General features: G+C 47.0%; 1 protein-coding gene across 33 annotated transcripts in view; it reads left to right on the plus strand.

Moving 5' to 3' along the window:
• The first annotated feature begins 87 nt into the window (after nt 1-87).
• Nucleotides 88-13,198, plus strand: part of MADD (MAP kinase activating death domain) — a 38,958-nt gene continuing 25,847 nt past the window's right edge. For 31 of the 33 annotated variants that reach the window (XM_051965857.1, XM_051965865.1, XM_051965859.1 and 28 more), the window contains exons 1-8: nt 95-188; nt 3,293-3,443; nt 4,658-5,254; nt 5,803-6,106; nt 6,425-6,556; nt 6,747-6,860; nt 8,168-8,248; nt 9,385-9,563. In XM_051965857.1, the coding sequence (XP_051821817.1) occupies nt 3,382-3,443; nt 4,658-5,254; nt 5,803-6,106; nt 6,425-6,556; nt 6,747-6,860; nt 8,168-8,248; nt 9,385-9,563 (1,469 nt within the window). In that variant the 5' untranslated portion in view covers nt 95-188; nt 3,293-3,381. Of the gene's footprint in view, nt 189-3,292; nt 3,444-4,657; nt 5,255-5,802; nt 6,107-6,424; nt 6,557-6,746; nt 6,861-8,167; nt 8,249-9,384; nt 9,564-13,198 lie in introns of all 33 variants that reach the window. The other 2 variants (XM_051965858.1, XM_051965888.1) reach the window with 2 other exon arrangements.

The following is a 13,198-nucleotide window of genomic DNA, read 5'->3' on the forward strand; positions in this document are numbered from 1 at the left end:
GAGCGCAGGGAGTCTGCGCTGCAGGTCTCCGCGCGCCCCCGGCCCGGTCTCGGCCCGCGCGCCCCCGGCCCCGCCCCGCGCAGCCCCGCCCCCCGGCCCAGGTGAGGAGGCGAGCTGCGGCCTCGGACCGAGCCAGAACCCGGATCCCAGAGCCCGAGCCCGGGAGCCAGGAAGGGATAAAACTGGAGGTTCGAGGGGGCTTGCCGCGGGCGGAGCGTCCGAAGGGGATGGGGACTGCCGGAAGGGACTAGAGGAGAGAGGGTTCTGGAGAGAAGAGGGCCCTGGGGGGGAGGGGGGCTCTGAGAGGATGGGGAGCAGGGAAAAGGGGGCGAGGGCTGTCAGAAGGGTTTAGAGCATGGAATTGAGGAGTGTGGGGCTCAGGAATAAGGAGGAGGGCTCTAGGGGAAGGAGGTCGTCCTGGGGGAAGGAGCTCAGGGGATGGAGAGCAAGAAAAAAGGGGTGGAGGCTGTCAGGAAGAATGGGGGAGGGGGTCTCTGAGGGGAAATGGGAGTCTTGGGAGGGGGGCTCTGAAGAGGAGTTGGGTCCAGAGCATGGGGGATGGGACTATCAGGAGAGGTTAGAGGAGGGGGTTCTGAGGGGGAATGGAGGTCCTGGGAGATTCTGGAGGGTGGGGCTGTAAGGAGAGATGGGGGAGGGGGCTATCAAGAGGAGTAAGAGGAGGGGGCCCTGAGGGGGAAAAGAGGGGTCCTGGGAAGCTCTGGGAGTAGGGTTGTGAGGAAGGATGGGAAGGGGGTTCCGGGAGGTGGAGCTGTCAGGAGGGACGGAGGAGGGGGCTCGCGAGGGCTGTCAGGAGAGATGGGGGAGGGCGCTCGGGAAGGGGGGATCTTGTCACTGAGGCGGTTTTCCGGAGCTAGGACCGCCCGGACTTTGGGGCCTGAGGGCGCTTAGCCCCGAGCACCCGGGGGGTGTCGAGGATGGGCCTCGAGGGCGGGCGGGGGCGGGCAGCGTGTCTCTCGCTTGGGGCTACTCAGCTGAGGCGCCTTCTGGCTGCTCCCCGGCTCTGAGCCGGCGCGCGCTCTTCCCGTGACAGCCGCCTCCCCGCCCCGTCTCCCCCAAACGCCCCCCGTGGCCCCGGCTCTCCCCGGGCCGGGCTTGGCGGATGCGGTAACAAGGTCACGCGTGGGGGAGGGAGCCTCCCCTGCTCACGTCAGCGCGTCCCCCGGAGCCCCTGTGGGTTTCAGTGGGGGACCCGGTGCGCAGGCTGGCTGCAGCCTTCAGGGCTTCCCGAAGGGGCCGGAAGCAGGAACCAGGGGCTTTGGAGATGAGGGGATGTGGTTGAAGCAGGGGAAGCTGTGTGGGCGCAGGCTTTAGGGGAGGGGTCCTCGCCAAGACCCCACAGAGGAGGGGCTGTCACTGCCCCTCTTGGGGACCTGGGGCCCCCACGAAGGAGACCTGACACACACACACCCCTTCCCCGGGAGAAGGCCCCGCAGTGGCCAGGCCCGGGCCCCGGGGCTTGGGAGAGGAAGCCACAAGCAGGGCATCTTTCAGCCAATCTGACCCTTCAAAGGAGGGCGCTTATTTATTTCCGGCCCTCCCCAGCCTGTTTCTGGGCTTCCTTCCCTGTGCCCCTCTCCATTTAGGCCCGATGGTCGGGTTCAGTTCTGTAGTGTTACCCCAGCCTCTGTGGGGGACAGAGGGGCTCCCAGCCGGCTGCTGTCTGCCCCCCTCTCCCCCACGGAACTGTCTGGGCCTTGGGTCGGATTGTGCAGGAGACAGGCCTTAATGACAGGATCCAGAGGGGGACAGTGTGGATGCTGAAGGCCCTGGCTAACTTCATTGGCTGTGACAAGGAGAAGAGAGGACCCTAGAGTGGGGGAGGATGTCATATCGTGGGCTCCGGGCCATTGGACACAGCTTGAGCCATTTGGTCACCAGGGAGGGAGGGGCATCGACTGCACTATAAATAGTTCTGGGAGCTGGAGTTGCTATGGAGACAGAACTGAATCCTATTACCTGGAGGTCCTGCTGTCCTGTGTTTGTAGGGGGTTAGAGGAGGGCCAGAAGAAGCCTGGGGGTGAGGTGCAGGAAGAGGAGAGGCGGAGGGGAGTATGCTGTTTTGTAGAGAGACTACCAGCAGGGCCCCGAGAATGTAGTAAGCTTATGTGTCTGTGTGCCTGTGCAGGCAGTGACCAGGGATGTGTGTGTGTGTGTGTGTGTGTGTGTGTGTGTGTGTGTGAGTGAGACAATCAGACAGAAAGAGAAACAGACAGAGACAGACAGAAACAGAGGAAGAGAATCAGCCTGTGTGTGTGTGCAAGCAGCAATCAGGGTGCGTGCATGCATGTGTGTGTGAGAGAGAGATGGAGATGGGAACCTTATCCATGTGTGTAGAAAACAGGGTCTGCATGTGGGCTCGTGCAGAACTCTGTCGGGTTGTAAATCAGCCCTGGGAGGGGTTGTGGGAAGTGATGAGGCTGCTGGTTGGCATTATTCTCACTTAAGATTTCTTAAGGCTTAATTAACTTTGGATACACAGTTTAGTAATTCCGAGTCTCCCTTCCCTGCCCCTCCTGTTCCCTACTTCCAGGGGATAGCAGATACTCTGTTAAGAAATCCCTCTTTCAGTTCCCAGTGTTTACAACACACAGTAGAAGGGAAAGATCCCATGATCTCCTCTGCTCTCTGCTGATCTTGACTTCAGTACAGGGTTCACAGGAGAAAATTCAGCACCAAGGGCAGAACTCTTGGCTGTGGCTCCTTGGCGCCAGCAGGCCTTCTAATTTAAGGGCAAAAAGAGCAGAGACATTTTGGTTTTTAAACTTATGTTCTAACAGCTACGGCTGCTGCCCACCTAAATTAGTCTAAATAAATTTGAATTCAGGTGTTTTGGTTTTGATCTCGTTTAGGGGGTCAATGATTAGGCAGGCCTGGAAGTCTAGTTTGATGCAGAAACCCATTGAAACGGACCTAACATCCAGAGCTGCCCCCAAAGTGGGGGCAAGTGTCAAAAAGACAGAGGGTCCAACTGGACCTAGTCTGAAAGGGATCACTCCCTCCCCTATCCAGGTGGGGCCAAAAATAGACTAGCTTGAGGTGGGAGGGTGGGAGGGAGGGGGAGTATAATTTGTCCTGCATTACGATTGACTCATTCTCAGCTCATAAGCCAAAATAGAGTCCCGGCTGAGTGTTCTTTTCTCTCCCCGATTCTGCTGAGTTAGAGGACATGATGACTTGTTTTCTGATGTCCCTCTCTAAAGATGATGGATTTAAGGGAGGGCTAATCACCTACATACAACAACAGAGCTTCTCAGTACCTTTGTTCCTTTAGAGTGCCATCATCAACGATTTCCAGAATTCTCTCTGATGCCCTGTCAGCTGCCCTGAAGTTTCTCTGGGATGAGCAGGTGATTTGGAATCATGGTACAGAAGAAGAAGATTTGCCCTCGGTTACTGGACTACCTAGTGATCATTGGGGCCAGGTAACATTATAGGGGTTGCTCTTCTAGACTGTGGACATTGCCCCACCCCTTCCTCCTTGTAAACATTTTATTGAAGTGGTGTGTTTTTTACATTGTTGTCACTTCCCCATGATTCCTCCCCCCCTCCTCCCCCCCCCTGCAGACAAGAAAGCTCTTTTAGAACAAAGAAGTACAGTTAAGCCCATCAGATCCATACATTGTTTATGCCCATTTCCTCTGGGCAAGCTGGAAGGCCTAGCACTTTTTTCATTCTTGCTCATGTTAAGTTGCGTCTCATTTTCACTGTGCTCTTTCATCCTGGCTGGGAAACTGAGGCTGGAAAGGAAAGCACTGAAAAGAGTAAGAGTATCGATACATAGAAATAGATCCTAGCACAAGGGTTCTTAACCTGAGGTAAGAGCTCATGAGCTTGTTTTTACAATATTTTGATAATTATGTTTCAATATAATTGAATTTGTAATTTTATGTATTTTGTTGTATGCATTTAAAACATTATTCTAAGAAGTGATCCACTGACTTTACTGAACTTCCATAAAGATCCCGAAAAAAAAAAAGGTGAAGAAGCCCTAGTCTACTAGCTTTATGATTCGGACCAAGTTACTCTATTTTTTCATATTTCTGTTTCATTATCTTGCAAGAGGAAAATGTTAGGTGTTCCATTTGTATCTCTAAATGGTCTTTTTGTAATTCATGAGCAAGCAAGGGGATCTTGCACTATGAGCTTCTCAAGCACAACTGTGTTAACTTTTTCCCCTTTCCCCATGGAGTTCAGGGTCTCTGGAAGGGTCTGTGTGTGATAAATGTGGATCCCCTAACACTGGGGACCCCAGTTAGCCAAGCCAGGCAGCACATCTAAGATTTTCCAGGTTTGTGTCTAAAACAGAAGCATGAGTTTAATTTATTGATGAATAATAACAGGACTGGGAGCTGGCTCTTTAAGGCTTGTAGAATGCTTTACAGATGGGACTTCATTTAATCTTTATAACAGTCCTGTGGGATAGGTCTCTGAGCGTCATAGTCACCATTTTACAGATGCGGAAATAGAAGTTCAGTGGCGTGCCAGGCGGTATTTAAACCCACATCTTCACGACTCTAAACCTGACCTAGACCTACCAGGCTACTCTGCCTCTGCTGCCATGTGATGATTAAAACTGGGCAGGCCCTCGGGTCCCTGTGTCCTCTAAGGGTGACCTGGCTGGTTTTATGCTCCTCAGGCAACCAAGCAGCGACAGCGTGGCCCAGACCCCAGAGTTGCTCCGACGCTACCCTTTGGAGGACTACCCTGAATTCCCCCTCCCTCCGGACGTGGTGTTCTTCTGCCAGCCGGAGGGATGCCTGAGTGTGCGGCAGCGGCGCATGAGCCTGCGGGATGACACTTCCTTTGTCTTCACCCTCACTGACAAGGACACTGGGGTCACGCGCTATGGCATCTGTGTCAACTTCTACCGCTCCTTCCAGAAGCGAATGCCCAAAGAAAAGGGGGATGGTGGCCCCGGACACCGTGCAAAGGAAGCTACCAAGGCTGCTCCCGCTCCAGAGGAGGCAAGCGCAGAGAAGTCGGAGGGTGGCCCTTCCTTGCAGCCCCCCAGTTCTGACTCGACCCCTGATGGGAACCAGTCTCCCCGGGGCAAACGCCGGGCAAAGGGGGGAAGCCGTTCCCGCAACAGCACCCTGACATCCCTGTGCGTGCTCAGCCATTATCCTTTCTTCACGACTTTCCGAGAGTGTCTATATACCCTCAAGCGTTTGGTGGACTGTTGCAGTGAGCGACTGCTTGGCAAGAAACTGGCCATCCCCCGAGGGGTACAGAGGTACAGGGGTGCCATTGACCCAACCCTACTTCCAGGAGGTGCAGAGGGGATGTGTTTGGGGCTTAACCATAGCTGATGACCAGAGGGTGGGAGGGATGGCACTTGTTCTTTTGTAAAGGTCTCCCTTGGTCTGGTTGAATCTGGGATTAAAGGCAGATCTGGACACATTTAACCCATGTGCATGAGGCTCCTTGTAAAGTAGAAGGGTTTAAGAGACTTGAGTTCTCTACAGCATTCCCCTTTGGAAAAGAGGCAATGAATTTTATGTGGAAGGTGGGCAGCAGAGCAGGTGATCATCAATAATTGTCACTCCTTCTTAACCAGCTTCTTCCTGGGGTCAGACAATGACTAAAAACAGGGAGAGGCCATTCTAAGTACCCATCTCCTCTCCTTTAGATGCTTTAGGTTGCAGTGGGATAGTCAATCAGCATTTGTTAAACACCTACTATGTTCCAGGCTAAGCACTGGGGATATAAAGGAAGTCAAAAGGCAGTCCTTGCTCTCCAGGGGCCTGAGTAGGGGTCTTTTTTCTCCTGTTTGCATCTCAGGGACACCATGTGGCGCATCTTCACGGGCTCGCTCCTGGTAGAAGAGAAATCCAGTGCCCTTCTGCATGACCTGCGTGAGATCGAAGCGTGGATCTATCGATTGTTGCGCTCTCCAGTGCCCATATCTGGCCAGAAGCGAGTGGACATTGAAGTTCTCCCCCAGGAGCTACAGCCCGCTCTGACCTTTGCCCTCCCTGACCCATCTCGATTCTCTCTGGTAGATTTCCCATTGCATCTGCCTTTGGAACTCCTGGGTGTGGACGCCTGTCTGCAGGTGTTGTCTTGCATCTTGCTGGAGCACAAGGTAAGAGAGCCATTCCTGTGGGGGAGAAAGAGAGAGATAGAGACACTCTCAAGGATGGCGCTAAAAACTTACTAATTAGGTGATTTTTCCATAGACTATGGCCTAGGAAAGGAAAGAGGTCTAGGAACAAGGTTATTGAAGCAAAGAAATGTACTGGAAAAGAATTACTGAGGTCTCCGAGAAAGTCAGGAAACCTTTCTGGGAGCTGGGAGGGTAATTCGGGCATAGTGAGAAAGAACTAGGATTTGTGGGTGGCAGGCAGGCGTCTCCTCGATCTTATGCCGAGATGCAGATTGTTCTTGGATGGCTCCGTGGCAGGTGGTGTTACAATCGCGAGACTACAACGCACTCTCCATGTCTGTGATGGCATTTGTAGCAATGATCTATCCCCTGGAGTATATGTTTCCTGTTATTCCCTTGCTTCCTACTTGCATGGCGTCTGCAGAGCAGGTGAGTCTCCTTGTGGCTTTTGGCTCTTTCACCCGTTGTCCCCCCTTATAACTGGCTCTAAGGGAGAAAGACTCAAAGAACGGGAAGTTGTGGAGGCAGTATGATCTTTGATAAAATTCTGTCTCAGTGTCTGGGACCGACTGGGTGGGAGTGTGTTTTCTGTTTCTCATTCTCTGTGTTCCACCCACAGTTGCTTCTGGCTCCTACTCCTTATATTATTGGGGTCCCTGCCAGCTTCTTCCTCTACAAACTAGACTTCAAGATGCCAGATGATGTTTGGCTGGTGGATCTGGACAGCAACCGGGTGAGACATCTGGCTGGGGATGCTGGCATTGTCCAGGTGGAACCGTACTTTTTGTGTGCAACCTGTATCTGAGCTAGTCTTTGGGGGTCACTAGTTGAACAAGTTAAAAAACATTCCTTCTGCTTTATTAACTGGCATGAAAGTAGTGCAAATGAAAGACCCTTGATCTTGTCCTAATGGGTACAGTGACCAGCTTCTCCCCAGAATTAGGTGCTTCCCCCCCTCCTTTGAGAGCTATCAGGCAGTGATGACTGTTAGGGAATCCTAATGTAGTCCTTGATTGCAGCATTTAAACCTCCTAATTATAAAGGTGAGGCAATGGGCCTAGAGAGGGGAAGAGACTTACCTTGCAACACATACACAAGTAGAAGCAATCCTCTCATGGCTTATCTTGGAACCTGGAATAGTAGACATCTGTGTCACCTTTTGGTACAGATTCTGCGAGGGAACTTGTGCCTCAAGATTCTCAATATTGGAGTTGGTGACCTCACTCCAGGCAGCCAGGCCCATAAACACTTTTGTTCAGCAAACATTTACTCAGGCCCTTTTTTTGTGAGGTTCTTATTAGTGTGAATAAGAAATTTCCTTAAATGACTGAATCCTTGAATTCTCACTACTCAGAATTACAAGGGGCAGCTAGCTGGTACAGATCACCAGCCCTGAAGTCAGGAGGACCTGAATTCAAATCCAACTTCAGACACTTAACACTTCCTAGCTGTGTGACCCTGGGCAAGTCTCAATTGCCTCAGCACCAAAAAAAAAAAAAAAAAAAAAAAAAAAAAAAAAGAGTGAGTAGGAGGAATTCCACAGATAAAGACAAGAAGGAATATCAGCTTACATTTAGGTAATGTTTTACAAAGCTTTTTGGCTGACCTTTATTTTTATTTTTTTATTTCCTTTTTAAAAAATACACACAAAGATAGTTTTCAGCATTCCTTCTTGTAAAACCATGTGTTCCATATTTTTCTCCCTACCTCCTCCCTCCCCTAGGCAGTAAGCCATCCAAAATAGGTTAAACATGTGCAATTATTCTAAGCTTATTTCCACACTTATCTTTTGGCTGATCTCTAAATCACCCTGGTGAAGCAGAAGGCATCATTTTCCCCACTTTCCACACTAGGAAACAGGGTCAGAGGCGAAGTGGCCTGCCCGTGGTCTCACACCTAGTCACTGTCAGGGTAGGAATTTGAATCCTGCTGTTTTGGCCCCAGATGTCAGACTCTCTACTAATTGATCTTTTGGTAAGGAGCTTCCAAAAGAAGCTTTTGACACATTCTGAAACAGTCACTATGCTCTGCCTGTTATAGGTGATCGCACCAACTAATGCAGAGGTGTTGCCCGTCCTGCCAGAGCCCGAATCCTTAGAACTGAAAAAGCACTTGAAGCAGGTGAGTTGGGGGAGGACAAGGGAGGGTCTGCTGGAGGGGGACAGAGCTCCAGGAAACAACCTCCATCCTTAGGGCAGGAAATCAGTATCATCTTCAGTCTAGCTTCTCTTAGTGTCCTTCCTGTCCTGTGCATATGCTCTCCTGTCTAATATGCTCCTTACAAACAATCTGTTCTTGTTTCTCTGCTGTTTGCATGGCCTTGGAACTACTGCTGACTCAAGTCATGTGTAGGTCTGGATTTTGACTCGGTGAAATGCCTTCTCTCATAGACGCTTTTCATGGGGTCTTTTCCTCTTAAACGCCAGGTCTCTGTAGTGTCTTTCCTTCAGAAACTCCTTTCCTGGTTTGGTCCATTCCACCCATTTTTCATTGGTTTCTGTTCTTCCTCCTCCTACACGCTGCATGCAGTACTTGAAGGTAACATGTGTGAATTCCCCGTCTTGAGCTTTGTTGTGCTTGTTCTCAGGGGCCATCCCCAGGAGGCCGTGCTTCTCACGCAGCTCTTCATAACTCCCCTCCCCTTCCTTGTGTTAGCTGAGGCATTTGGTGGTAGTTCTCAGTGATAGCAGTGTCGTTTTAAATGGGTCACCCTATATCCTCCATCGCTTTTCCCCCGTTTCCCTGCTGGTGACGTTATATGATCTGCCCTTTGTCGCAGGGGCCAGTGAAGGTGAGTGCAAGGCGTGCTCCAGCAGTTTTCTCCTGATGTTTCTTCACCACTGGTGACTTTTTAGCAGGCATCACGAGGGAGAAATTAAGAAAGAGGGATACGAAAATAAGTATGTTCAAATATTGATGGAAGCCAGAGCTAGCCTTATCCCATGGGGGCTCATTGAGATTTCAGCTTTGGTGATTATAGATGACTTAATTAGGAATCTCTGTACTCTTAGAAGAGGTGTCTGTATGATGGATTATCTTCCACATATTTTGATTTATATTTCAGGACAGAGATTTTTGGGTTAGTTGGGTCACAAATGTATCGTCTGTAGTTTGTGAGGACAGTCCTCTCCACAAGCCTCTACTAACCCAGGCTAGAATAAAAGACAGAGACACTGATTCTGAAGAGGCCCTTTCCCAGTCGAAAACTGTTTATTTCCCAGGATTCTCTCCGTGATAAAATGCCTTTTATTCCACAGGCACTGGCCAGCATGAGTCTGAATACTCAGCCTATCCTCAACTTGGAGAAGTTCCATGAGGGCCAAGAGATCCCACTACTCTTGGGAAGACCACCCAGTGATTTGCAATCCACACCTTCCACTGAATTCAATCCCCTCATCTATGGCAATGATGTAGATTCAGTGGATGTGGCTACCAGGTGAGATCAAGCAGGCCTGTATGGGGAAGAGTTCTTGAACTGGGTCTCCTTCGTGCTTTAGACAAACTTGGAGCCTGGGTATTTTTAATATGTAAAATTGGAATTATAATATTGGCTTTTACCTGCTCACTTTAAAGTTTCTTATTGCCAAGATAAGAAGAAATAGTTTAAAAAAAAAAAGGAAGTGGTTTGGAATAGCAGATAGGTTATCACCAGACCTTTTAGGTACATCAGAGCACATAGTGTGCATGTTCAAAATACATGCAAAGGTAGCATCTACCCTTGCAAAATTTTGTGTTACAAATTTTTCTCTCTTCTTTCCCTCTCCTTCCTCCTCTAAACTGCAAATAATCTTTTCTTTTCTTTTCTTTTCTTTTTTGTATTATTATAGTTTTTTATTGACAGAACATATGCATGGGTAATTTTTCAACATGGATCCTTGCAATCACTTCTGTTCCAGCTTTTCCCTTCCTTCTCTCAAGCCCCACCTCCCCTAGATGGCAGGCAGTCTCATACATGTTAAATATGTTAAAGTATATCTTAAATACAATATATGTGTATATATTTATACAGTTCTCTTGTTGCACGAGAAAAATCGGATTTAAAAAGGTAAAAACCTGGAAAGAAAAACAAAAATGCAAGCATAGACTGCAAATAATCTAATATAGGTTACACATGTGTAATTCTCCTAAATATATTTCCATATTTCTCATGCTGTACCAAAAAAAAATCAGATCAAAAGGGGAAAAAAATGAGGAAGAAAAAGAAACAACAAAGATAAAAATACTGTGTTGTGATCCATATTCAGTCTCCATAGTCCTCTCCCCAGATGCGAATGGTTCTTTCCATCACAAATCTATTCATCTGAGCACTTATTAAGAGCTGCTATATGCTAATATTGTGCTGGATGCTGAGGGCACAAAGATAGAATGTAGCACCATTCTTGCTGCCAGGAAGATATCCTAAGGGAGACACATCATAGCCTCCCTTAAGCACAGTGGGCCAGGCAGGGAGCAAGGATTGTGGGGCAAAGGGGAGATCCAGATTAGACACAGTGCTCAGGACCATCTGAGGAAGGAGAATTAGGTGGGAGAATTAGAAGGAGGAAGATAAGGAGGAAGTAGCACCTAGGCAGAGTCTTAAGTGATAATGAAGATTCTCAAAGGTGAAAGTGAGGTACATTCCAGGCAAGTGGAGGGGAGCATGGTCTGCATGATGGGATGGGGCAGACGCCACCATATTCCAGTTTGGGTGAAAGGGAGTAATATGACAAAGATTGGGAAGCTAGCTTGGAGGCCATATTGGGAAGGCTTAAAAGTCAGGATATAGTAGGGAGCTCCTGAAGATTTTTGATCAGGAGAGTGATAGGGTTAAACTTGTTAAGATGATATTGGCAGCTATGGAAAATTGTATTTCTTTAAAGGAAGAATGCCAGCACAGATACAATTCACTTCCCATAGGATATCCACTCATTAGGCTCTCACATTTAACAGAGTAACTAAATTAATGGTTATAGATTATCTAAAAACTATGACTTGGAGGACCAAGTCCTCCTTTTCCACCATTCTGAGTACTATTGAAGAAGAAGAAGGGGGTCACTGAAGAAGGGGGAGGAATAATCTTATTTTAAAGGAAATGAAGTGGCATTATCGCCAAATGGAAGACTGACTTATAAGCTCTCTTAGGAGGAGCCAACAAAGGAATTAGCCAAGTTGGTTTTCACCTGAGTTCAAAAGCAGTGAGAGATTTCATTTGGGGAATATTTGGTTACTGAATATTCATAGTAAATCATTGCAGAAAAAACCCCATGAAAATAATTGAAGCTTATAGGGGAAGACAGCATATGTATATGCATGTGTATATATGTATGTTTAGAATTAAAGATCAAGAGAAGCCAAAGACTTGTAGGTTACAGAGAAATCTCATAGCTATACATCATGAGTACTTGCTTTAAGAAACTAATTAGAAAGGTGGGCAGCTAGATAGAGCACCTGTCTCAGAATTAGGAGGGCTTGAGTCCAAATCTGGACTCACACCTCGCACTTCCTAGCTATTTGACGCTGAGCAAGTCATCTAATCCTGTTTGCCTCTGTTTCCTCATCTGTAAAATAAGCTGGAAAAGGAAACGGCAAACCACGCCATTATTTTTGCCAAGACTTTAAATGAATCAATAATGGTTAGACACAGAAAATAACTAAAATTACACAAACAACATCTCTCAAAAGAAAAGTGAATATAATTAACTATTGTCCTATATACCTACTTTCCCCATTTATGTCATTTTTATAAGAGTAATCTACATGAATGTTGAGGGCATCTTTGATGAGATTATCAGAAGGAAATGGGGAGGCTTTCATCAGTGATAATCCATGAATAGACTATGATTAGGCTTTTATCATCACACAGTTGCAGGACAGATGTGATACTACTGTAAGACTATAAGAGGACATTTGTACAATAAAGCAAAATTTCATCTTTTGAAAGGCTCTTTTCCAACAAGATCTTTCCTATATATATGTCAGGATTATACAAAATTCTTTAGAAGATATAACAGAGAACTTGATTTGACTTTCCTTTGATCATTAATGTCAGACACATGCTCCACAGAGAAGAAATAGTGGAAGATAGAAGGGTCTGATGGGCTATGTTTGATGGGATCATGAGGAATTGGACACAATTGAACAGTTGAGAAACAAAAATATGGTCATTCTTTAAAGAATGAAAAAAATGTCATTCAGGGGGCAATACAGAAAAACATGGTGATTAAGAGAAGGCTGTAACATATTATGAACAAGTAATTACAAAGATGAAAAGAAGTAAAGGGTGTTTTCAAAGAAGTGTGTGAGCAAAAAAATGAGTGAGTTGGTCACCTGGTGAGTTCAAGAAATAATGGATAGATTTTGTGTTTCATTGGATTCTTGGGATAATAAGAGAAATTTAGGAAGGCCTCAGCACTTATAAGAGGATATGGACAAGAGTGATCTATGATGGGCATGTGTGGGTGGGCTATGATATGAACTGGTGGAAGGGATGTCTGTATCAGGAACATTACGGTTATATTTGTATATCTAACTGAAAAGTGAATTAAATATAATATTAAGAATGGAAACTGAGAGACCAATTGGAGGCTTTTATAGTATTCTAGGCAAAAGGTGATGAAGACCTGAATCTGAACTAGAGTGGTATCCTAGTCTGAAAGGAAAAGAGATAGAAACTAGATTTTTAGAAAGAATCAATAGGAATTTGTTGCTGATTGAATCTTCTCTTTTTTCATCTCTGTATCCAAAAGAAGATTCTGAGATTTCAAATCAGTACCTTGAAGAAGGTCAATATTCATCATCAAAAATAGCTATTTGGAGAAGGGTAGGTTTAGGGAGAAAGAAGAATTCCATTTTTTTACATGGTAAATTGAGTTGGATTTAAGGTGCTGGTGCAAAAATCTCAGTAATGTGCAGCAGATAGGTGAGGATGTTGGATTGGAGTTAAGGGGGAAAATCAGCTCTATATACATGGATATATACATACATACATTTAGGAGTCATCCACATGGTAGTACTAACTGAACCCTTGAATAGTGTGAAACCCAAGGTAGAGAATATAGAGAACAGATCCTTGGGGAACAGCCTTGTTTAATA

Source organism: Antechinus flavipes, chromosome 6 (assembly GCF_016432865.1).
Source record: "Antechinus flavipes isolate AdamAnt ecotype Samford, QLD, Australia chromosome 6, AdamAnt_v2, whole genome shotgun sequence".
NCBI lineage: Eukaryota > Metazoa > Chordata > Mammalia > Dasyuromorphia > Dasyuridae > Antechinus > Antechinus flavipes.